The sequence below is a fragment of the Pithys albifrons genome, chromosome 19, assembly GCF_047495875.1.
Source record: "Pithys albifrons albifrons isolate INPA30051 chromosome 19, PitAlb_v1, whole genome shotgun sequence".
Lineage (NCBI taxonomy): Eukaryota > Metazoa > Chordata > Aves > Passeriformes > Thamnophilidae > Pithys > Pithys albifrons.
Window position 1 is genome coordinate 3,135,783 of NC_092476.1, and position 23,845 is coordinate 3,159,627.

The following is a 23,845-nucleotide window of genomic DNA, read 5'->3' on the forward strand; positions in this document are numbered from 1 at the left end:
CCCTCCCGGCTCTGCGGAGCGAGAGCGGCACCCGCAGGCCGCGGGGCCCGGGCCGCTTCCCCGGGAACGGGCAAAAAACCAAATAACTAAATAAATTAAATAAATAACGCCGTGTATTCTCCACCCCACTAGAAAAAAAAAACCAACAACCCCGTAGCGTCGCCATGGCAACGCGGCTCTGCCCGGCACAAATATGGCGCCGCCGCCGCCATGGCAACAAAGTCTGGGCGACTCTCTGCCCGGTTCAAAGAAGGCGGCGCTGCCATGGAAACGACGCGTGGGTGCGGGTCTACCCGGCTCAAAGATGGCGGCGCCGCCTTGGAAACGACGCGTGGATGCGGGTCTGCCCAGTTCAAAGATGGCGGCGCCGCGCCGCCAACGCGGCCGGAAGCGCTGTCCTCTTCCCGTACCCAAGATGGCGGCGGCGGCGGCCGCCGGTCCCGCGGCCATGGCGGTGGCGGCGCGGGGGGCCGAGGCCGAGGCGCTGTTCGAGGCGCACACGGCGGCAGAGCTGCGGGCGGTGGAGCGGAGACTGCGCGCCGGCATCGAGCAGAAGCGGGAGGAGCTGCGGCAGATGGTGGGCGAGCGGTACCGCGACCTCATCGAGGCGGCCGACACCATCGCCGAGATGCGGCGCAGCGCCGAGCGCCTGCTGGGAGCCGTGCGGGGTCTGCAGAGGGGCAGCCCGGCCCGGCCCGGCCCCGCCGCCGCGGTGAGGGCCCAGGGCGCGGCCCCGGCGCGGCCATCGCTCTCAGTTCCCCCGTCATTGCCCCTCGTCCCTCCCCGGCCCCTCCCTCTGCTCCCCTTTCTCCTCCCTCACCCCCTTTCCCTTCCCCTCACCCTGTTTTGTCCCCCCCTTCATCCCCTGCTGGGTCACTGACCTGTTTTGGGGTCCCTGTCCCGTTTTTTGGGATCCCTGCCCTGTTTTGGAGTCCTTGTCCCATTTTCGGTTTCCTGTCCCATTTCTTGGTTTTCTGACCTGTTTTGGAATCCCTATCCCATTTTGGGGTCCCTGTCCCATTCTGGGGGTCCTTGCCCTGCTTTGGGATCCCTGTCCCATTTCCTGGTTCCCTGGACTGTGTTGGTTCCCTGCCCCATTCTGGGGGTCCCTGCCCATTCTGGGGGTCCCAGTTCTGTCCCCTCTCACCCCTCTCTCCCCCCCAGGTGTGCCCCCCTGCCCGGCGCGGCCTCTGGGGGGCGGCGGCGCAGCTGAAGCTGCTGCTGGAGGTGCCGGAGCAGGTGTGGGGCGCGGTGGAGCGGGGTCGGTACCTGCCGGCGGCGCGGCTGCACCTGCTGGGGGCCCACCTGCGCCAGCAGCTCCAGCTGGACGCCCCCCGGGCCAGGGCCAGCCCCATCCTCGCCCGCTTCCCCATCCTGCTGCGCCAGGTGGCCGCTGCCAGCCACCTCAGGTGGGCTGGGACAGGGGGTGGGATGGGCAGGGAGGGAGGGGAGAGGCCCTGGCACAGGTTGGGCAGAGAAGCCGTGGCTGCCCCACCCCTGGAAGTGTCCAAGGCCAGGTTGGACGGGGTTTGGAGTGACCTGGAATAGTGGAAGGTGTCCCTGCCCATGTCAGGGGTGGGACGAAGATGGGCTTTAAGGTCCCTTCCAACCCAAACCATTCCATGATTCATGCTGAAAGATCTCTGGGGTCCCAGAGCTGGTTTTGGCCCCCTCCAAGCTGGTTTTGGACCTCTCCAGGCTGTCCAGCCCGTTGGGTGTCCCTGGGTGGGCTTTAAGGTCCCTTCTAACCCGAACCATTCTGGGATTCACCACAGTGTGACTCAGATGCAGCCCAGGGGAGGCAGGAGAGAACATGGGCTACGTGGAGGTGGGGGAATTCTTAACCTTCCAGAGAAATCACCTGTGGGGCTGGAGGTACCTCAGCCCCTGGGAGGGGCAGCTGCCCCTGAATCCCACAGCAGGATCCCACAGGAAAGCCCCGTGCCCACTGGCAGGACCCCTGGGGTGGGGCAGGTGTTTGGGCTGTGGGGCACAGTGCTCCAGGAATGCCTCTGGAAAGCTGGCAGGCAGGCAGGGAAGGCAGGGGATCTCGGGGAATGTCCCATGGCCAGCGAGCACATTATGGGGGCCTGCAGTTCACAGGGACCAGGTGGCTTTAAGGTCCCTCCCAGCCTGACACATTCCACGAGCTCAAGGCCAGCTGTGTGACACAAACACCTCACCCCGTCCCGTAACACCCAGACAGTCCCACCTGTACCTGGGGGAATGACACCCTGGTGGTTATCCCGTGACCACACCTGACTGTGCAGGTCACACAGCCCCCAGTGACCCCCACCCTGTCCCCTTGGCAGGGCCACCATCCTGCAGGAGAGCAAGGCCCTGCTGCGGGCGCGGGCAGTGTCGGACCAGGCGGTGGCCGAGGCCCTGTGTGCCATCATGCTGCTGGAGGACAGCTCCCCACGCCAGGCCCTCGCTGACTTCCTGCTGGCCAGGAAACTGGCCATCCAGCAGCTGCTCAACCAGCCACACCACGGTCAGTGCCACGGGGATGTGTCCTTGGGAGGGTCGGGGTGACCCTGCACTTCACCCACCTCCTGGCCCCAGAACAGGGTGGGATTATTCCTGTAAATCTCATGGTGGCAGGGACACAGCCATGTCATGTCACTGCTGGCAGCCTTTTGCCCCAGCAGCAAAATACCTCCAAAGCACACAAAAATGAGCAGTTCTGAGAGCCTTAAGCCAAGCCCACCTGTAATGGGGTAGGAGGGTGGGGCACAAGGCTGAGTCCTTCACCCTCCAGCCCTTCTCTGGAAAGTTTCTCTAACTCAGAAGCCTTGAAACACAGTGCCACTCACACCTGCTGGAGGGGCTCAAAGGGGGTTGCCTGTTTCCTTGCAGGTGCAGGTATCAAGGCTCAGGTGTGTTCCCTGATGGAGCTGCTCACCACCACACTGTACCAGGCTCACGCTCTCTTCTACACCGTGCCTGAAGGGATGTCTCCAGACCCAGCCCTGCCCTGTGGATTGCTCTTCTCCACCCTGGAGAGCACCACAGGCCAGCACCCTGCAGGTGAGCCCTGCCCCTGCCCCGGTGTGCAGGCAAGAGGGAGCCCCTGTGCTGGGCTGGTCCCTGACCCTCTGCTTCCAGGGAGAGGTGGGGTTCTGGAGGAGGACTTGAAGCTGAGCAGCTGGTTCAAGTACCTGCCAGAATCTGTGGTGGAATTCCAGCCAGCCCTGCGGACCCTGGCACACCCCATCAGCCAAGAACACCTCAGGGAGACTCTGCAGCAGTGGATCAACATGTGAGTGGCACAGGGGTCCCCTTTTGCAGGGCTCTCTGTGATCTCTGGGCTAAGGCAGCAGCACAAAGCAACCCCAGATTTCCTGACATCCTCCTCATTCTCAGTTACCTCTGGGACACAACAGCCCACCTGGGCTGCACAGAGACTTGTCTGTACACATTCCCATAACTATCAGTGAACAAGCACTGAGTAAGTGGGAGGAAAATGCCTTAACCTGGCTCATTTGGCTTTTGACCCAGCACCTTCTGGTGAAGGTCCATGGGCAGGAACATCTTCCACCAGCCCAAGTTACTCCAAGCCTCATCCAATCTGGCCTTGAATAATTCCAGGGATGGGGCAGCCACAGCTTCTCTGGGCAACCTGTGCCAGGGTTTCCCACCCTCGCAGAGGGTGAGGTGAAATGTTGCCCTTCAGGTGCAGCGATGACATCAGGGCTGGGGTCAGCAACCTGCTGGTGTATGTGAGGAGCATGAAGGGGCTGGCCGGGATCCGAGATGCCGTGTGGGAGCTGCTCTCCAGCGAGTCCAGCAGCCACAACTGGGAGCCTGTGTGCCGTCGCCTTCTGGACAGGCCCGTGTCCTTCTGGGAGGACCTGCTGCAGCAGCTCTTCCTGGACAGGCTCCAGGTGGGTGCTGGGCTGTGGGGAGCTTTGCTCTGTGTGCCCCCTTGTCCCAGCCAGCCCACGGTGCCTGTCAGTGGCACTCGGGGGGTGTTTCAGTGGTGCATTTAAGTTGTTTTTCCCCCTTCCTGGTTCTGTTCTAGACTCTCACCAAAGAAGGGTTCGACTCCATCTCGAGCAGCTCCAAGCAGCTGCTCACTTTAGCCTTGCAGGAACTGGAAGTCAAACCGGGCAGCTCTGCCCTGAGCAAGCAGATCCAGCTGGAGCACAACGTGGCTCTGTTCCTGTGGTCGGAGAGCGCCGGGGACCTGGCTCCGGACGCGGCGTGGGTGAGCGTGGGGCAGCGCGGGCCCTGCGCCCGCAGCGGGCTGGCCATGAAGGCGCAGGCGCTCACGCCGTGCGTGCAGAGCTTCTGCTCCACGCTGGACTCCAAGCTGAAGGCCAGGCTGGAGGACCTCCTGTCCTACCTCCCCACGGACTCCTCGGCGTCCAAGGAGCCGGCGGCACAGCCACGCTCCGCCTTCGACCGCTTCGCCGACGCCGGCACCGTGCGGGGGCTGCTGCACGAGCACTGCGTCGCCTGCGTCCAGCACGTGCTGGGCTGTGTGAGGGAGGAGCTGCAGAGTGCCCAGAGCCTGCTGGGGGGGCAGCTGGGCCCCCCTGGTGATGCCAGGCTCAATGGCGTGCTGTTCATGGCGAGGCTGTGCCAGTCCCTGCCCGAGCTGTGCCCTCACCTGCAGCGCTGTGTGCTGGGCCAGGCGGGCAGCACCGACACGGTGCCCAAGGAAACGCGCTCCAACAAAAAGCTGGGGAAGGGGAAAGCCCAGGAAGTGACCCCGGTGCAGGCCAAGTGGCAGGGGCTGAAGGCAGAGCTGCTGCAGCAGAGCCTGTCGGCTTACCAGATCTGGAGCTCAGCTGTCACCAAAGTAAGGAGCTGTTTCCCTCCTCAGAGCAGCTCCCAGTGTGGGATTCCCTCCCTGGGGTCAGCACTGGCTACTGAGAGCTCGCCAGGCCCACTCTGGGAGAGGAGGGGGTGGCAGCTCAGGGGTGGCTCCAGTGGGATGGTCTCCATGGGATTCCCTTTGGGGGTGTGGGGGATGTGTTGGGTGGGCTGTCTGTCCTCTGACTGGCACCTTTGGGGTTGTGCTGCAGAGTCTGGTTCAGCGCTTCACCCACACGCTGCTACTGGACACAGCTGGCTCTGTCCTGGCCACAGCCACCAACTGGGATGAAATTGAAATCCAGGAGGAAACTGAGTCTGGGAGCAGCGTAACATCCAAGATCCGGCTGCCTGTGCAGGTATGAGGAACAGGCTGTGGGAGGAGGAGGGCACGGGGTTCCAACACCACGTGCTGCCCTGCTGTGGAGTTGTTTGGGGTCATGAGCAGAGGACAAACACTCTCTGGTGCTCTTTGTCATACTCGCCTCATAAGGACAGAGGTCACAGGAAGGAAATACATCCTTGTTGTTGTTTATTCCAATGAGTAAGCTTGGCCCAGATTCTGTAAAGCTGAGCCAGAGAAGGACTTAGGCCTTGTTTAAACACAAAGGTCCCAGGAGAGAGATTTCAGGGAAATTGGGTGCACTGAAAGACAGGGCTGCAACAGTGGGACTGTAAAATCCTAAGGGAACTGAGGCGTGTGGTTTTCCAAAGGTGTGGAGGTGGTGCAGGGAGGACACTCACAGGGACAAAGCATGTGGCAGTCACAGGGAATGGGGAGGAGGGCCAGGCCAGGAGTGAGTTCTGTGTTTGCACAGCACAGGAGGGGCTGGGCAGGGCAATAGTCTTCTGTAGTGAACCTTATCCAGTGAATTTTATTGATTCTGAGGGAAAAAGCAGCCAGATGAAAGCTTGGGATAGCTGGGAGGCCCAGGAGAAGAGCAAGGAAGAAACAAGCCTGGGTAGCAGGTGGTCAGAGAAGGGTCAGTTGTGACAGAACAGGCACAGCAGGCAGCCCACCCAGGTGAGCACAGCTGGTAAAGCTCTGATGGGACTCTGAGGGCTGCTGTGACCCAAAATCTGGGGTGTCACCAGTCAAACCCCATGAGAGGCCTGAGCCAAGCTGTGGGGGCAGAGCTTCATGGCTGCTGAGGAAGCAGGAAGCTCCCACCACCCAACTGAAGGGATGTGGTGCTGGTAAAGCAAACAGAGCTCCCAGACCATGTGGAAATAAACACTCTTCTCTTCCACAGCCCTCCTGGCACGTCCAGTGCCTCCTGTTCAGCCTGTGCCAGGAGGTGAACCGGGTGGGTGGCCACACTCTTCGGAAAGTGACCCTGCAGGAGCTGCTGAGGACCTGCATGGCAGAGGTGCTCGCTGCCTACGAAAAGCTCATGGAACAGAAGCAGGAGAAGGTTTGTGGGTGGGGTCTGCAGGGGGTGTGGAATGGAAGAGTGGCTGGGATTGCAGGGGTGCACATACTCCTGTTCCTTGGAAAAGTGTCTGTCCATGAGAACTGGAAAGGGGACACTCCTAAACACTCCCCCCAAAACAGGCAGAAGGGGATCACACACCAGATTTCACACTCGAAATGGCTCAGTTTGGTTGGTTGTGTCTCAGGGCTGGGTTTTTTTAAATGCTCCCCTTGGGCAGCCCTCTCTGTGCGAGGGAAGAGCCTCATTCCTGCCTGTCCTGTTTGCAGAAGGTGGACACCTTCCCCCTGACCCAGAGCAGAGCTCTGCAGTTGCTCTACGACCTGCGGTACCTCAGTATCGTCCTGACAGCCAGGGCTGAGGAGGGGAAGCCCAGCAGGACCAAGCACGACTCCAGGTGAGCTGCAGTTCTGGGATCTGGATCCTTCACAGAAGGCTGTGGGGCCCTAAAACAGTCACAGGAGTCAGGCAATGCAGCCTCCAAGCTCTGACACTGCAACAACACTAACCTCATCCTTAAAATACAGAAGGGGTGGGATTCTGTGGCCAGGAGCTGAGGCAGCAGGTTGGTCCCCCCTCCTTGTGTACACACAGTCCAGAGGACACCAGGGATACCCTCAGAGGATACCCTGGAGAGAACTGTTAAGCTTCCACCTGAGAGTTAAAGCCTTGTGTGTGCTCCAGTCTGAGGCATCTTTCAGAGGAACAGGGAGAAGGTTCCTGTGCCACAGCAGCTGCTGTGGTTTGTGTAAGAGCTGGAAACCCTTCAGGCAGCTGCTGTTCTGCTGAGTAACTCCCATTCTGCTCAGTCACCTCAGAGAGGAAATTCCTGGCTGCTTCAGAGTTGGCATCAGCAGCTGTTCCCAAGACATCACCCCTGACAGGACCCTCTGCTCTCCTTGCAGGCTTGAGAAGGTGATTGACTTCCTGGAGGGACACATTGATCCCTTCGACCTGGATGTTTTCACTCCACACTTGAACAGCAACTTGAATCGCCTGGTCCAGCGAACCTCAGTAAGGAATAGGGCTGGATCAGGAAGCAGGGCTGTAAAATGCCTTTTGCAGGGCAGCTGGGGTGGCTTTAAACTGCTTAAAGCCTAAAGATAACCACTGGCACTTCCTTGGAAATGGGAAGAGTATTTAATGCCAGCTGAAGATAAGAGGAGCTGGCAGAGCCGGTTGTGCGGCGTCAGAGTTGGCTGAACTTTATCTAACAGGACTCACTGGAGCCTGTGCAACACTAAGTGGGTTAAGTAGTGCTGAAACAGGCCTGGAACTCAACTGTGGGAATAATTAAAAGCAAGACCTAGAGGGGGAAGGGAGATGCTTCATGCTCAAACTTACTGCCAATGGTTAGTCAGTGGGGACTTGCCATGTACTGTGTGATCAGCATTGCAGAGCCCCCCAACACAAACAGCTCCTCGTGCCCTCCAGGTTCCCTTCCCCAAATACCAGAGCTCCTTCCTGCCTTCCAGGTTCTCTTTGGCTTGCTGACTGGCACAGAGAGCCAGTACACGAGCCGGAGTGTGGCCCCGAGCTCCCAGGAGCTGCACAACATCCTGCCCCTGGCATCCAGCCAGATCAGGTAGGGCACCTGGCTCTTCTGGGCATTCTCCAGTCTCTGGGAAGTAGGTCTGGAATTTCTGCTTCCCACAATTCTTCCTTCCATCTCAAGGTTTGGACTCCTGCCACTGAGTATGTCAAGCTCACGGAAGAGCAAGGCCACTGCCAGGAGCACAGAGCAAGTCCAGGTTGGTACAACTGAGCCATACAAAGAGGAGTATTTGCCAATATTCACTGTCCCCCTGACCCTCGAGCTTATGGGCAAAGAAGAAAGTAGCCAAACAGTTAATAATGTCACCTGACTTTTATTTTTGATAAAATGAGAGAATCGTTATGGCAACACAGCAGGAGATGGGCTGGATTTCTCCATGGCCCTCAAAGAAAACCCCTTTGCCCCCATATTTTTGGGCCACTGCTCTGTAGCAAAACAGGCAATAACCACCCTGAAAAGCAGTGAGAATTTACACAGATGAGGCAGTTTGAGGTCAATGCATCAGAGACAGTTCATTAAGGAGGGCTGCAAGAGAGGCTGAAGGACCGTCGCTAATTATTTAACTCCTTTCCAGTGGGACGCTGCCCTCTAACCCTGAGGAGGCCTGGCCTGGTACCCAGCCTGTGTGAGGAGTGTGGTGCTGCTCCTGCAGAGGCTCTGCCCTGTTGCTGAGCTGTAGCAGACAGTCATTGTGTTGCTACGTTTCCCCCCAGTTTCAAACATCTGCTTAGATGGAGCTCTGTGTGCTGAGTGAGAGCCAAGGAATACTCACTGCTGTGGGAAGCAGAAATTAATGTTTCCTTTACTTATTACCAACCCAAGAATCCATCTGTGGTGTTGTCTTGGCAAGTCGGCCAAGTTGTTGAGTCTTGACAAGAGTTAAAGGTCTGGTTTTATCAGATGAGATGATGTTCACTCTGCAACTCTTTCTCCCTTACTCAGAACCATCAGCATAAGGGTTGTTTAAAAGCCCAAAGCTTCCCAGTAAAGGTATTCCTTACCTCTCACACCTCACCTGGAGTGGAGCATAGAAGTGTGCAGTGATGTGTGGCTCACTCCTGTCACTCCCCTCACCTGTGTCCTGTGCCAGCCACCTTTCCCAGCTGCCTGCTCCTTCTTCAATGCTAGATCACTCCTGGAGAGGTTAAAATCCATACTTCTCCAAGAAGAGCTCTCTGCAAGGGCAACAGCTGTGCTTCTGCCATGCTGTTACCCCTTGCTCTGAGGGCAGCAGCCCCTGCCCTGCACCTCAGAGTGTTGATGTGGGGATTTTGAAGCGTTGAGTGCCAAGTTCCCTGTTGCTAACAACAGCCAGGTGCTGCTGTCCCTGTGTCTGTCTGTCACTAACCCCCAGTCATGGTTCAGGCTGCCTGGGAAGAGCTGTTCTGCTGTGGCTACACCTTGCACCTCCTGTGGGTGAGGGTGTGGAGCAAGTCTGGGGTTTGCTGTAACAGTTACAGTCACTTCTGCATTTAAAACCTGCCAGGTTGCAGCTCCTGTGCTCCCCAGGGAGGACGAGGCCTCGCGCCCGGGCTCCCTGTTCAGGCAGCTCGTCACCGAGGACGAGGACACGGCAGCACCTTCTCTCTTCAAGCTGGGCTGGCTTTCGGGCATGACCAAGTGAGGAGCAACAAATAAAATGTTGGGCTGTGTGTCTGTGTCCTCTGAGATCTCTCTGCCCCTGGGCAGGACTGGTGCCACCTCCAGGACTGGCATGTCACGTCAGGGCATGTCACCAGGCACGGCTCAGGACTGTCCTTGTCCCCTGGCTGCTGGAACAGAGGGGTCACTGCTCTGCCACCTCCTGTTCCTTACAGTGTTAACCCTGGAGTCAAATTAAAGGAAAAAAAACAACGTACACACTAACAGAAAACAAAAAATTTCACAGCTGGAAATGGGTGCTGGAGCAGGGGGAGACTCCTCTGTCCTTCAGGCCCCACAATGCTGCTCCAAGTGGCCCCAGCACCTCCTGGGTCTGATTCCACATTTCCTTTCCAGTCCTGCAGCAGTGACACTCCTGTGAGATCAGGCTCATCACACTGAGCTGGGTGGGAGCTCAGCTGGCCAGGCCTGAGGACCTGCAGTCACTGCTCCTGTTCTTAGTCTTACTAACTCTAAACACTCAAAAAATTATGTTGCCAAATAATTTTTTAACTAGTTTATTGAAATTAAAAAAAGACTTATAAAACTGAAGAGGAACGCTTAAGAGAACTTTACAGAAAGCAACAACTTGCTAATAAACAGATTAGGCAGTCGATTGGAATTGGACAGTTTGCAATCCTATAACACACATGTGGACTCCTCAGTCGCCTCTTGCCACGTACTTTAGAACCACCCCAAAAAGAATCCTATAAAAATTGCTCCAAAGCCCCTTTTGCATTGCAATAGTGCAGCAAACCACAAGTAAACAATCTCCTGTTAACCTGTTATTTCAAATATAGACTGAAAAGGCAACAGGCAATTTTGTGCAATTCCATTTTAACAAACTTTGAAGTTGAAATATCAAATCTACACAGTGCTGTCCCTTCACAGAAGGCAGGGAGCTGCTGGGTCATCATGTGGGGAGGCGGCCCCGGCTCTGTAGGCTGTGGAAATGGGCTTCCTTCAGGATCTGGTTGATGTGGAAGTAAGGACCTTGGCTTAGTGCAGACTGCTCGTGGAAGGGCTGAGAGGAGAGCGGGCTGGATCCTGCAATGCTGGGGTTGAGGCTGGACTCTGCACCGCACGCTCTGTCGGGGCTGTTGATGCTGCTGCTGCTGCAGCTGCTGCTGCTGCTGCCACTGTCACTGCTGGAGGACTGGGACACACAGGGGGGGAACAGCAACATCAGACACTTCTCTCCTGCCCTCACCCCAGGTAACCAAGCACCCTTTAGGACAAGCCCCTCCCTCCCAGCTGTGGGCCCGATGGACTAACGTGAATCCACCCTGGCATCGGGGTTGTTATTGCCAAGATAAGTGTCCCAGAGCTGGAGGGACAATCCCTCACCTGGGGTTCACTGACCTCCAGGATATTGGATTTCAATCTCTGGTTTAAACCCATCAGCTCTGCCCCCAAACCCACATTAGCACTAGTGAAGTTTGCTGGATTCATCTGAGAATTGGAAAATAAAGAACATTCCCAGGGAGCTGCACAGGCAGGCAGGGCAAAGTTTGGCACTTCTGTTCTGGCAGAGGTTTTAGGGAAACACCAAGCAAAGCATTTTCCTACAAGTCAATCCTTCTAAAGTGAGATCTGAAGCATCCAAAGCTGTTACAACAAATGCACCACAACACCCATTTAAGTCTTTGAACCCCTTGGCAGACACACAACTACTCTCCCAGCTGAGCACAGGGATGGCAGCATTAACTGGTCATGTCCCATAACAATTCCATAACAATTTACTTGACATGACAGTAAAAGCCACCAAGAATTCCACATGCAGCAGAGAGAGCTCAGGATTTGGCTGCCAGAGAGGCCAAGCTCATTTGCCAGCAGACAGGATAACTACATTTCATGGGAATGGCTGGAAGAGCATTATTAGTCATCATTCTCAGGGATTCACAGATGTAAAACTGTTCAGCTCACACCACTTTAAGGGCTGCTGAGGAAAGGCTCCATTAGCTACAGTTGAAGTGTTTTATTACTGTGTGATGTGCTGGTCAGGACCTGCAAATGTTTGGGAGAGTCAATCAGTGAGAGGCTGCTCTGCCATCCCAAAGGTAAATTCACAAAAGCAGCCAGAGCAAGTGAGGGCAGCTAAAACCACCACATTTGGGAAGTCTGGAGCCACAGAAGTCACAGCTTTGTGCCACAGCAGAGAAGGACAAATTTCAGGACCTCCCCAGTGATTTTCCAGTCAGCACCACATCCAGAAGGGCCTCACTTGGAGTCAGTCTGAGGAATGGCACAAACTGCACCTGAGGGGTGCCCAAGGGGTGCCCAAGGCCAAGGAAGGCTCTGTGGGTGTTTGGGGTGGACACAACCCCTGGCACTGACCCACTGTGACCCTCCTGCACCACCAAACCCCTTGGTTGTGCCAAGCACCACCAAACCCCTTGGTTCTGCCAAGCACCACCAAACCCCTTGGTTCTGCCAAGCACCACCAAACCCCTTGGTTCTGCCAAGCACCAAAAACGCTTCAGCTCTGAGGGAGCACAGCAAGCCAAGCCAGGGGCACTGAGGAGGAACCCCCAGGGGGAGTCACTCCCGAGGAAGCACAGATGGAACTGCAGGAACAACCAGCTCCTCTTCCTAAAGCTGCTCAATCTCGAGGGGCAGAGCCCTGGGAGGGCAGCAGGAGCCAGGGATGGTGCTGGCCAGCCCAGCCCCTCTCGCACAGCAGCACAGAGAGGGCCCCGCGATGCCGAGGGAGTCACAGCAGCCTTGGAGACAAACCCACCGCACAGGACACTTTGTTTCCTTTTAGTCTGCGTTCCTTACTGAGCTTCCTTACAGCCACCTGCTGCAAATGAAGGTAAAAAGCCAAATGAGAACCTGGCGTCACTCACCGCTCAGTTTCACATCCCCACAAACATTTTCCAGCGGTTACTAAGGATGATTTTGTGCATTTCTGGGTGTTTGAAAGCTGACAGTGTGTCCTGGGACGTGCTTCTGGCACCTAAGGCTGTTGGCAGATCTGGTTTGTCAGAGCCTCTTTATTTCCAGTTCTCTAATGCAAAGATTCACTAGCACTGGCACCCCTTTATTATTGCCCCAGTCACAGTGAAGACCTACCATTGCCCCAGGCTGTGGTGCACATTCTGATACGCATTTGGACTACAATTAGACAAGAAAAGAATCCTTGAAGTCATGATCATGTCAGCAACGACAGGCATCCCACACAGTGCAACAAAGATTTGGTTTTGGGGTTTTTTTTTGGCCCAGTGAGATTTAGGAGAACACTTTTAACTATCACAAGGGCATCTTCAAGGTTTACTGGACTCATTAACCCTTAACATCACACTGAGGAGCTACACAGGTCTCATTTCCAAACCAATGTCCTGTTAAATGTACTAATGAGCAGATCTGATGCAGCACCTCGATCCCTCCCGACAGGAGCTGCAGAACAGCCACTCAGTCCCAAAGAATCTCCCAGGCTGAGTTTAACAGAGACACGAGCTGGTTTTTAGTTAGAAATTCAGACCAGCCCTTCCCTCAGTGGAGGGGGACAAGGTTTGATTTGAGCAGGAACTGCTGTTTGCTGATAACCCAGTGGTGTTTCTGAGCTCTGGGGAATCCTGACACCAGCCAGGACAAGGAGGAACCACGAGGAACTGGGAGTTACACAAGTTATTCAGGAAGGAAGGAGTAGCCAGAACACCCTGACCCACTTCCTTCCCAGGGAAAATCAGGGCAAAGGGTTTCTCACTGGTGATCCCACAGGTCTCCAGCCTCTCCTGACCAGCAATGAATTCCTAACCAAATACAGGGAAAACTGCACAGCTGATCTCCTGGAAAAGGGAGGACAGGCTGAACAGGAAGGGAAATGCGTGGCCAATGCTGTGCCTGGCTAATGTTTAACACTGGCTGTGGTTCCAGGGCGGTGTTTGCTGTGCCTGCCCATGCTCTGAACTCCAGAGCAGTTTCCTGTCCCCCAGGGTGGGTGTCACCTGGAGTGGCTCCTTCAGGACAGGCAGGAATGGCACATCCTGACAGCAACTGGCCGAGAGCAGCACTGAAAAGAGGCTGAAGAAAATCACAGTTTCTTTGCTATAAAAGTTGGAGTCAGGGGTGCCTGTCCTGGGTGGAAGGACAATCCAGTGGGAGAAAACAGCAAATCCCCTGGAATCTGATCTAGCTCAGGTGAGCAGCAGGATTCAAAGTGAGGGACTGTGGGATAACAGCAGGCACTCAGCAATAGGACAAGGGGCTCAAGCTCTGCCAGGGGAAATTGAAGTTGGAGATCAGAAAAAAATTCTTTCCAGAGAGAGTGCTCAGGCATTGGAATGGGCTGCCCAGAGAGGGGGTGGATTCCCCATCCCTGGAGGTTTTTAAGGTGAGCTTGGCCATGGCACTGAGTGCCATGATCTGGTAAAGGGACTGGAGTTGGACCAAGGGTTGGACTCGATGATCTTGGAGGTCTTTTCCAACCCAATCCATTCTATGATCACAAAGAGCCCATGTTTGAACTGCCCCTAAGAAAAACCCTCCCTTTATCTCACTCTTCAGAGCAATATGGGTAAGACAAAAAGTCCTTTAAAGATCCTGCTGCCTGATTGTCACACTGGGGTTACATTCTCAAATAACCTCACTCTGCAAGATGCACTCACTCATCCTTGGGGGTCCCTTCCAGCTCAGAATATTCTGTGATTCTGTAACTTCCAACTAAAAAAGGCCACAGGAATCAGTACTGAAGGGGATGGTTCACAACAGCAGGTCTGTGGTGCCCTGTGATGAAATGTGATTTTCAATGTGCTCTCTGAAATCACAAATTTCTCCCACACACTTCCCAGCTCAGGATCCTAAAGCCAGGGAGGATTTTTAATCAAGAGCTGTCACAGAATCCCAGACTATTCTGAGTTGGAAGGGACCCACAAGGATCATTAAGTCCAACTCTTCAGTCAATGGCTTTGCAAATAGCAAAGTATCAGGAAACTTATTGAATAAAAGTGTTACAACTGGCTGAGCCTTTCCCAGCGACCCCAATGGGAAGCACTTGGGCACAACGAGCACAGGGATCTCTCCCCTTGGCACAGGATCCTTCACAAACATCCAAATAACACCAGTTTAATCTCATGGCTTGAATTTCTGGGCATGCTCAGTTCTGTGATCAACAAGAAAACAAGGGAGGGGAAAAAAAAAAGAGAAAAAGCTCCATTCTTCAGGAGACAATGTGGAGATAAAGAAGGATTTTTGAGTAGAGGAAAAGGTTTTGGAGCTGCTGGCAGATTCTGAGGCCTACCAGAGAGCACCTAATTAGTTCTGTGAGAAAAACCAGCAAATCAACAAAACCAAAAGTGAGGTAAGAAGGTTTTGGGACAAGCTGTCACGAGAAACAATATTGAAGAGATAAAATTCTCATGGCAAAGAGAACATCTGTCCAGAAAGTTTCATCCAACTAAAAGCTGTAATAAAGTTTATAGACTCTGTGATACAACCTACAGAACTTGGCTGTGGGTGGGATTTGAGAATATATATGTTTGTAATTTGAAGTTAGAGTGAGCTTTTACCTTTACCTATTTTTTCCTTTCTTCACAGAGTGATTTAATAAACTATTTTGGAACACCTGTGAACTGCCCTCAGTAATTTTTTGGCTGCCACGACCTACTGTGAACTCTCACAAGGCAATGCTGTGGTTCTGTTCCTGCAGAGGGGATGGAGGTGCTTGGAAAGCTGCTCCAGTGGGCACATTCACAGCAGTGAGAGCCTCTCCCTGCCTCACCCCAGGTTTGATAGGTTAAAACGAGGCTTTGAGGGGTTAAAACCAGGCTTTGAGGGGTTAAAACCAGGCTTTTCCAAGGCAAGAGCATGCAGGAAGCACAGTCTGTGTTAGGCTGAGCAGTGACCCTGCCCTGGGTCAGCCATGCCCGTGCTGTCCCTTTCCAGCACCCAAACACCCAGCACAGGGTTTGGGGCACCCAAACACCCAGCACAGGGTTTGGGGCACCCAAACAAACACCCAGCACAGGGTTTGGGGCACCCAAACACCCAGCACAGGGGTCAGGGCACCCAAACACCCAGCACAGGATTTGGGGCACCCAAACACCCAGCACAGGGTCAGGGCACCCAAACACCCAGCACAGGGTTAGGGGCACCCAAATACCCAGCACAGGGTTTGGGGCACCCAAACACCCAGCACAGGATTTGGGGCACCCAAACACCCAGCACAGGGTTTGGGGCACCCAAATACCCAGCACAGGGTTTGGGGCACCCAAACACCCAGCACAGGGTTTGGGGCACCCAAACACCCAGCACAGGGTTTGGGGCACCCAAACAAACACCCAGCACAGGGTTTGGGGCACCCAAACAAACACCCAGCACAGGGGTCGGGGCACCCAAACAAACACCCAGCACAGGGGTCGGGGCACCCAAACACCCAGCACAGGGTTTGGGGCACCCAAACACCCAGCACAGGGTTTGGGGCACCCAAACACCCAGCACAGGGGTCAGGGCACCCAAACACCCAGCACAGGATTTGGGGCACCCAAACACCCAGCACAGGATTTGGGTCCCCCAAACACCCAGCACAGGGTTTGGGACACCGAAACAAACACCCAGCACAAGGTTTGGGGCACCCAAACACCCAGCACAGGGTTTGGGGCACCCAAACACCCAGCACAGGGGTCAGGACACCCAAACACCCAGCACAGGGGTCAGGGCACCCAAACACCCAGCACAGGGTTTGGGGCACCCAAACACCCAGCACAGGGTCAGGTCACCCAAACACCCAGCACAGGGGTCAGGGCACCCAAACACCCAGCACAGGGTTTGGGGCACCCAAACACCCAGCACAGGGTCAGGGCACCCAAACACCCAGCACAGGGTTTGGGGCACCCAAACACCCAGCACAGGGTTTGGGGCACCCAAACACCCAGCACAGGGTTTGGGGCACCCAAACAAACACCCAGCACAGGGTCAGGGCACCCAAACACCCAGCACAGGGTTTGGGGCACCCAAACACCCAGCACAGGGTTTGGGGCACCCAAACAAACACCCAGCACAGGGTCAGGGCACCCAAACACCCAGCACAGGGGTCAGGTCACCCAAACACCCAGCACAGGGGTCAGGGCACCCAAACACCCAGCACAGGATTTGGGGCACCCAAACACCCAGCACAGGATTTGGGGCACCCAAACACCCAGCACAGGGTCAGGGCACCCAAACACCCAGCACAGGGTTTGGGGCACCCAAACACCCAGCACAGGGGTCAGGGCACCCAAACACCCAGCACAGGGTCAGGGCACCCAAACACCCAGCACAGGGTTTGGGGCACCCAAACACCCAGCACAGGGTTTGGGGCACCCAAACACCCAGCACAGGGTTTGGGGCACCCAAACACCCAGCACAGGGGTTAGGCCACCCCACCCCTGTGGCCACAAAGCTCCTGCCAGTCCTGCTTTTGGTGGCTCTGCCCAAACATCAGGTGTTCACACAACAAGCAAAGGTGCTGCTGCCACTCACCAGCCAGGCTTTTCCTGATCTCCTTAATTTCATTACTCCCACTTCCAGCCCTTGTTCCACACTAAATTCTTCCTCCTCCCTTCCTCCTTTAGCCTTTAACTACTCTACACACACGGAGGGGTCTGACCTGTTGGACAAGGGATTTGGTGTCAGATGGTTCTCCCCTCAGACACAAAAATGCAAAGTGTCACTCCTGAAAAAACAGCAGCACAGGAACCAGGAGTTTCAATCCCAGAAAATTCCCTCATGATGAGCATCACCTTTAAATCACTCACTCTCACATCAGCCACTTGTACAGGTGACCAGGGTAAAAGTCTCCCCTCACAACAGGGATGTGTAAATACAGATTTGAAATAATTTCTGTATCATAAAAGAGCTCAAAGTTACACAGCACTAAAGATTTTCTGCAAAAAACAGTGAACAGTTCAAGGGAACTGCAATAATTCAGTAATAATTCAGACTGTAAGGACTCATTACAGTTCCCCTTCTCAGTAAGAAGGCTCTACAAAAACAAGGGTATTTCAAATGCCTGAAAATTAATTAATTTCATTAACTTCCAGGGGCACAGAGCAGGAGGGAGCACCTGCTCTGCACCCTCTTTTCCATGAATGTTCCCAGCAGGAGGACATTGCTCACAGAAACCTCACAGGGAGGTTTCAGGTGATCCACACAGGAGATCTGGCAGCAGTTGGGAAATCAGCACGTTTTTAAACAAAATAAACCACAAAATAGCTCACAACTTGCACCAAGACAACACCTGTCTGGTGAGGAGCAAGAAAAGAAGAGAGTTTATCCCACATCCAGCAAAAAATCATGGAAAATACGAGTAAAACCCAAACAGTTTGAGTGCAAATGTTTTAGCTGTGAACTGGCCAGTCCTGCTTTAACTGACCAACACTATCAGAGCAGTTTTAAACACCAGAGAAGGCCTGGTTGGGTTTTGGCTTAAAATTTACCACCAATAATCACCTAAATACAAATAAATGCAAAGGTGGGGAGTGGGTCAGGCAGTGACCACACACTGGTAACTCACCCCACCATCTCTTTGGCTCCAACACAACTCACCTCACACTGTGAAACTGATGTGGCACCAATTTAGGTCCTTTTGTCTTGGATTTGAAGTTTATTCCCAGAAATACTCAGGCCAGGGATAACCAGCTCACTGGAAAGATGCTGATCCCCAAACCACCTTTCACAGATTCCAAGCCCTGACGTCACAAGGTCAAACCTCCCACACAAAAGTGTTTCCATGGAAACTCACAGGATATTCCAGGCTATCCCAGGAAACTGCACTGACTGAGAGGGCTCTCACCTCAGTGTCCCACGAATCCTGCAGGACAGAATTCCTGGTGTTCCGTTTTGTCTGGGGAACGTGACCATCCTCTTCATTGCCATTCCTTCTCCTCTTCCTGGGGAAAATTTGGGGAGAAAATAAATTATCAGCTTATTGATTCACCTTCTGGTGTGTTCTCTGAAGGTGCCTCTACCAACAACAAAAAGCAGGAAAACGTGGTGAATTAATGAAGGATTATCTGGTGAGTTAATGAGGGATGTGCCCAAACCCCTGAGTGCTGTGGGCTCCCATACTCTCCTTCCAGCTGCTGCCTGAGGGCAGAGAGAAACAGATCCTGTTTCTCACATCAGTTTAAGGGACATGGACTCACATTAAAACCACCTTTCTAAATGAACTCCTTTAACAATTCTCAGCCTTGCACATCCAAAAACGATCCCGGGGCCTGCAGTGACACCCAGCAGGGCAGGAACAGCACGGGATGAGTGGCAGGGACCACAATTCCATAAACACCCAATTAATTCATTCCCCTGCTCACATCACCTGCACTCAGCACCCAGGATTTCTTCACCCTCTCCACTCTGGCAGTGTTTGAACTCAGGTCACACTCCTGAGCAACGTTATTTCCGTGCAAGAATTAAGTTTTGTCAGGAAGCAGCTGGTGGAACACAAACCCTTCCCTGTTCCTGGGTCTCTGCCCCCCTCCCAGGGCAGCCTGTGCTGTCTGGCCTGGCAAGCAAAAGCTTTAACATACCAACAACCTCATTTTTATCCCAATCTTTGCAGGCAGCAAAGCCAAGGGGAGTCTGAAGGAGAATAATGGGATGTGGGTGGTGCTGATACTCCCATTTTAGAGGCAATAAAGGGAAGACCTCAAGGATCAGGCTTGGAGAAACCTGGTTTGGGGAAGGTGTCCCTGCCAAGGGCAGGGGTGGGACTGGAGGAGCTTTAAGATCCCTCCCAATCCAAACCATTCCAGCATTCTGTGACATCAACCCAGCAGCTGATCCCCAGCAGCATCCCAGAATTCCTGTCCCCCGTGCCCACAGAATTTTAATGCTGACATCAAAGGCTTTTCTCCCACAGAACAAACATGACGAGCCAACCAGGATCTCAGCACCAGCCAAAGCACAGGATGCAGCTCTTTCGGTGCCTAAAATTAATCTGTGCTCGAATGAGTCAAAACAGGCTGGAGGGAGGTATTTTTAGCTGGCTCTGCCCTCGCAGACAGCACACTCAGCTGCGGGATGTGCCCCCGCCCGCAGCTCCCCCACCGGCCCCACACGCTGCCCATCGCCCGCCCCCTCCCCTGGCACGTCCCGCCCTCGCCCCACGTCTGCGATGCCTCTGGATGCCCCTGGATCGCTCCTTTCCTCAGCACCCCCAGGGCAGGTGGGACGGCGCTTGGAGCAGCCTGTGCCGTGGGAGGTGTCCCTGTCCATGGGGCCAGATCGGCTTTTAGATCCTTCCAACCCAAACCATTCCATGATTCCAGGAGCCCGACCCCTCACAGCTCCGGGCACCCCCAGCCCAGCTCCCACACGCTCCGCGATCCCCTTGGATTCTCCTTCCCCCCCCGATCCCACCAACACCCCCCGCACCCTCTGCGTCCCCCGCGCCCCTTCGACCCCCCCATCGCACCCAACCAACCTGCACGCCCCCAGCCCCACTGGAACCCCCCAGCGCTCCCCCTCCCACCCCAGGCCGGCCCCTCCAGCTCCCCCGGCCCCGCGCGGTGCCCGAGCCCCGTCCCCGCCTCACGGCCGCGCTCAGGCCGCGCTCCCCGAGCCCACCTCTGTCTGGCTCCGCGCTCGTTCGGCAGCGGCTGCCGGCAGCTCATGGCGGTGCGGGGGCCGTGCGGGGCCCTGAGGGGGCTCTCGGTGCGCTCCGAGGGGACCCTGATGGACCCTGAGGGAGCAGCGCGGCCTTGCCCGGCCCGGCCCGGCCCGGCCGCCGCTTCCACCGCCTCGCCCCCGTGACGTCACGGCTGCGCCCGCGCGGGCGGGGCCGCGGCTTTGTGACGTCACAGCAGCGCGCCGGGAGCGCACCGGGCTGGGGCGGCGATGGCGGCGGGGCCGGGACAGGGACAGGCCCCGGGGCTGGAGCGGTGCCCGCACTGCCAGCGGCCCTTCAAGCGGCTCCGCGCGCACCTCCCGCACTGCAAGGCCGCCCCGCGACCCGAAGCGGGACCGGGAACGAGCCCCCGCCCGGGCTCCGGCAGCGCAGCGGCACCGGCGCCAGCACCGAAACCACGACCGGGATCGGCACCGAGAACGGGCCCCCGCCCGGCCCCCGCCAGCACCCCGGCCCCGGGGCCCAGCCCAGCGCCGAGTCCCCGCCCGGCCCCCCGTGCTGAGCTGGGCCCAGCAGGTCCCGCCGCGCCCGGGAGCGGCCCCGGCCCTGCCCGCCCCGGCGGGAGCTGCGAGCGGCAGCCCCGGGATGTGGAGCCCGCGGTGCAGGACGTGGCCGCGGCCCTGGATTTGCGCCCCGAGGAGGTGGAGGATGTTCCCAGGAGGATGGAGAGCGGAGTGAGGGTGGTGATCGAGAAGCACCGCGCCAGGGTGGTCAGGGAGAAGCGGCCCCGGAGCAGCGCAGGGGCCGCCCAGGGGATGGATCCGGACCGGGCTGCCCACCCACAACGCGCCAAAAACGCTCCGAAATCCACACACGCCGAGCCTCGGAGTTCCGCGGCTGTGAGGAACGTGCCCGGGAGCTCAAAGGGAGGAAAAATCAGCTTAAAGGCGACAAAAGTACCTCCAGAGCCCCTCCAGGGCAGAAATAGCCCCGGTGTCCGCGTTCAGCAGGAGGGAACAGACAACGCCCTGGCAGAGGAGCAGCGGGGGCTCCGGGAAGGCGGTGGGGGATATAAAGCCCCTGGGGCTGCTCTGCATCCCAAGAACCTCCATCTGTCAGTGGCGGAGGGTTTGGGAGGTCTCGGCGAAGGCACACCCAAGAATGAGCTCAGCAGCCTGGAGAGGCTCAGGGACAGCAGGGAGCTCCTCCTGGGCACAGGGAGAGCCCCGGGGCTGCCCCCGCACCAGCCCAGCCTCTCCTCCAACCCCCTGCCCACCTGCTCATCCCAGCGCTCTGCAACGAGCACCGGGGTGGGAGCCACGGGCCTGGAGTGGCTTCCAGACTTGTATCCAGAGTGTGACGGGCTGAGGATGTTGCGAGGGAAGCGTTTCCAAGAAGATGTGGGGATCACAGTGAAGACTCCGGGAGGCAGTTTCTCAGAGGGACAACGAGGTAACCGGAGCCTCTGTGCTGTGACACGCTGCTCTGTCAGCCTGGAATGTGAGGTGTGAATGGCAGAGGAGGGGTAGGGAATGCTGAACTGCTGGGCTTGTCCAGGAGGGATCCAGGAGAAGCCAAGGAGGTCAAACGTGCCTCCTCCATCCTGCAAAACCAGGTTCAGGGGTTTGTGGAGGTTGGAGTCAGACTCTTGCACATTTGGGCTGATGGAACCCAAACTGTGGGAGAGAGAATTCCCTCTCCCTTTCCAAGCCCAAATCCCGTGTCAGGTCCCAGATCCCCACACAGCACAGGGAGCAGCAGCACCACCCCCTTTGTCCTCCCTGTGCCCACTGTGCCCTGTCACCCGCAGGTCCCCTCTCGGAGAGGCCCCTGATGGAGGTGACGTTGGGGGAGCTGCACACCTGGATCAGCACCTGCGACTTCTCCCCCCAGGGGCTGCTTGGGACAGTGCAGAGAGGTGAGAATTCCAACCTTTGGGGCAGAATCATCCCCCTTCCCTGGTCTATCTGCTGCAGCCTGGCCCAAGTGACCTCCCTGGATCTTTATAAAGTGCAAATTGTGGAATAGTTTGGGCTGGAAGGGACATTAAAGATCATCCAGTCCCACCCCCTGCCATGGGCAGAGACACCTTCCAGTAGCTCAGGTTGCTCCAAGCCCTGTCCAGCCTGGCCCTGGACACTCCCAGGGATGGAGCAGCCACAGCTTCTCTGGCCAACCTGTGCCAGGGCCTGCCTGCCTTCCCAGCCAGGAATTCCTTCCCCATATCCCACCTAACTCTGCCCTCTGTCCATGTGAATAAATGAACAAACCCAACATTTTGGCTTTGGAAAGTTGCACAGGAACCAGGGAATTCCTAAGACCAACACCTGATTTGTCCATTTCCTTTCTCTCCCAACAGCCTGGAACAGTTACTATGCCAAATACATCAACGTGAGGAGGGGGGGACCTGCTGGGATCTCCATGCTCCTGGCTGGGTACTGCCTGCTCAGCTACAGCTGGAACTATCAGCACTTCAGTAAGATTGCCTGCTTGGGCTCTCTTATTTCAGGAATTCTCCTTTTGCAGCAGGTGGAAATTCTATTTACCATTCCTGTTAATTAAAGCTCTGGAATAATTTAAATACTCAACATTTATGACCAATTATCAGCTCAGAGAGCAGGATTCCAGATTTAAGCAGAGGAATTTAGTTAATAAAAGTGGTGATGACAGTTGCTGACTCACAGCAACTCTCTGGAGAGCACCAGGACTGTCAGGACCATTTTGAAACCCTGCACAAAGCAGAGGGAGGAGATGTTCTAACACAGAGCTCCCATTCCCTGGCTTTCCTCACAAATGACAAAGGAATTGCTGCTGTTGGGGTGGTTTCCCCTTGCTCATGCACAGCAAAGCTACAGTCGGGCTCCTCCTCATCAAAACTAGGCAGGGCCCACCCCTGGGCCCCCCAATATCCTTTTGTGCATCCCTAACACTGGAATGTTTTTCCCTCTTTTTCCAGAGCATCATCGCTGGCGTAAATACCACTGAAGGAGCTGGAGCAGCACCCAAGGAACAGCCACAACTCTGGGAGGCAGCAGAAGTGCTCACAGCCATTGTCCCAACAGGGATTGCCAGCAGGAATTCCCAGCAGGAGGGGCCTGTTTGCTGTCAGGACAGGGCTGGAATGTGGGGGCTGCTTTGCAGGTGCCCTCGTGTAGCAGGAGGTGACAGTGACAGCCTGTGGTCACCCCTCCATGGGTCAGGAGGCTTTTAGTACAGAAATAAGAAAGTGTTAGAGCCATCCCTGAGGGTTCTGTGTGTGCAGCAGAGCTCTTGGAATCTGCAGGATCCCAAATCCCTCGCTTTGGCACAGCAGACACAGGACAAGCTCCTGTCCTGAGCTGATATTAGAGGTTAATTAACATTATGCTGTAGCTGAGTGTTGGCAGGGAGGGTGGGCTGCAGTCCCAATAACAATCCACCTGGCAGAGCCCAGGTTATACTCACCCTTTGTACTGGTGGGACTGGTCAGAACCTTTGTGAGGGCATTAAAGCAGCAGCTCAGACCACAGTGCCCTATTTCTGGAGGAGAAAAATCCATTGGAGGAGCTGTTGTGCCCAAAGGGCAAACCCGTGTCTGCATCAGACAGAGGAGGAGTCAGGAGTGCCAGTTGGAGCCTGCCATTCCCAAACATGTCTGGGAAAGGGTTGGTCATGTTACAGGCACGAGAGGGGGGAAATAAAGCAAAGAATTAAAAATCTGAGCTCTTTATTCAGCAAGGTGCAGTAGTGCTGTGTCAGGTGGTTCACAAAAAATTCTCTCACCAGCAATAAAAACCTTTGTGGATCTTCCTTTCCTGCTTGGTCTGTGATCTCAAACATGGTGGTGCTTTGTGCCCCATTTCCAGGGGA

General features: G+C 55.8%; 3 protein-coding genes across 8 annotated transcripts; 2 read left to right on the plus strand and 1 right to left on the minus strand.

Annotated features, from left to right (window-relative positions):
* The first annotated feature begins 358 nt into the window (after positions 1-358).
* On the plus strand, positions 359-9,461 carry COG1 (component of oligomeric golgi complex 1). 2 transcript variants are annotated; one of them, XM_071573338.1, is made up of 14 exons: positions 359-712; positions 1,165-1,409; positions 2,313-2,494; positions 2,860-3,030; positions 3,109-3,262; positions 3,677-3,887; positions 4,025-4,807; positions 5,034-5,180; positions 6,075-6,236; positions 6,524-6,651; positions 7,160-7,268; positions 7,730-7,839; positions 7,930-8,005; positions 9,296-9,461. In XM_071573338.1, the coding sequence occupies exons 1-14, from the start codon at positions 359-361 to the stop codon at positions 9,431-9,433; spliced, it is 2,970 nt and encodes a 989-aa protein (XP_071429439.1). In that variant the 3' UTR covers positions 9,434-9,461. The 2 variants fall into 2 exon arrangements, with proteins under 2 accessions (XP_071429439.1, XP_071429440.1); XM_071573339.1 differs by having other exon boundaries at positions 8,384-9,322.
* A 491-nt stretch (positions 9,462-9,952) lies between these two features.
* VCF1 (VCP nuclear cofactor family member 1) lies at positions 9,953-20,177 on the minus strand. 4 transcript variants are annotated; one of them, XM_071573341.1, is made up of 4 exons: positions 19,996-20,177; positions 18,224-18,320; positions 12,191-12,250; positions 9,953-10,606 (listed from the first exon to the last, which is right to left on the minus strand). In XM_071573341.1, exons 1-4 carry the CDS (start codon positions 20,040-20,042, stop codon positions 10,364-10,366), a joined length of 447 nt encoding a protein of 148 aa, XP_071429442.1. In that variant the 5' UTR covers positions 20,043-20,177; the 3' UTR covers positions 9,953-10,363. The 4 variants fall into 4 exon arrangements, with proteins under 4 accessions (XP_071429442.1, XP_071429441.1, XP_071429443.1 ...); XM_071573340.1 differs by having other exon boundaries at positions 12,191-12,253; XM_071573342.1 differs by lacking the exon at positions 12,191-12,250 and adding an exon at positions 12,526-12,567.
* Positions 20,178-20,258: 81 nt separating this feature from the next.
* On the plus strand, positions 20,259-23,798 carry MTNAP1 (mitochondrial nucleoid associated protein 1). Of its 2 annotated transcripts, none has more exons than XM_071573519.1 (4): positions 20,259-21,448; positions 21,807-21,914; positions 22,356-22,525; positions 22,953-23,798. In XM_071573519.1, the coding sequence occupies exons 1-4, from the start codon at positions 20,266-20,268 to the stop codon at positions 23,205-23,207; spliced, it is 1,716 nt and encodes a 571-aa protein (XP_071429620.1). In that variant the 5' UTR covers positions 20,259-20,265; the 3' UTR covers positions 23,208-23,798. The 2 variants fall into 2 exon arrangements, with proteins under 2 accessions (XP_071429620.1, XP_071429621.1); XM_071573520.1 differs by having other exon boundaries at positions 22,356-22,472; positions 22,953-23,081.
* Positions 23,799-23,845: the final 47 nt, after the last annotated feature.

Excerpts from the sequence above, each read along its gene's own strand:
- VCF1 (XM_071573340.1), bottom strand. The coding sequence starts at position 20,042 with ATGAGCTGCCGGCAGCCGCTGCCGAACGAGCGCGGAGCCAGACAGAG. Across the intron at positions 18,321-19,995 it reads GAGCGCGGAGCCAGACAGAG|GAAGAGGAGAAGGAATGGCA; the intron begins GTGGGCTCGGGG and ends AATTTTCCCCAG. Across the intron at positions 10,607-12,190 it reads GAAACAAAGTGTCCTGTGCG|TCCTCCAGCAGTGACAGTGG; the intron begins GTGGGTTTGTCT and ends TGTGTGTCCCAG.
- MTNAP1 (XM_071573519.1), top strand. The coding sequence starts at position 20,266 with ATGGCGGCGGGGCCGGGACAGGGACAGGCCCCGGGGCTGGAGCGGTGC. Across the intron at positions 21,449-21,806 it reads TTTCTCAGAGGGACAACGAG|GTCCCCTCTCGGAGAGGCCC; the intron begins GTAACCGGAGCC and ends TGTCACCCGCAG. Across the intron at positions 22,526-22,952 it reads GAATTCTCCTTTTGCAGCAG|AGCATCATCGCTGGCGTAAA; the intron begins GTGGAAATTCTA and ends CTCTTTTTCCAG.
- COG1 (XM_071573338.1), top strand. The coding sequence starts at position 359 with ATGGCGGCGCCGCGCCGCCAACGCGGCCGGAAGCGCTGTCCTCTTCCC. Across the intron at positions 6,237-6,523 it reads TGGAACAGAAGCAGGAGAAG|AAGGTGGACACCTTCCCCCT; the intron begins GTTTGTGGGTGG and ends TCCTGTTTGCAG. Across the intron at positions 7,840-7,929 it reads CTGGCATCCAGCCAGATCAG|GTTTGGACTCCTGCCACTGA; the intron begins GTAGGGCACCTG and ends TTCCATCTCAAG.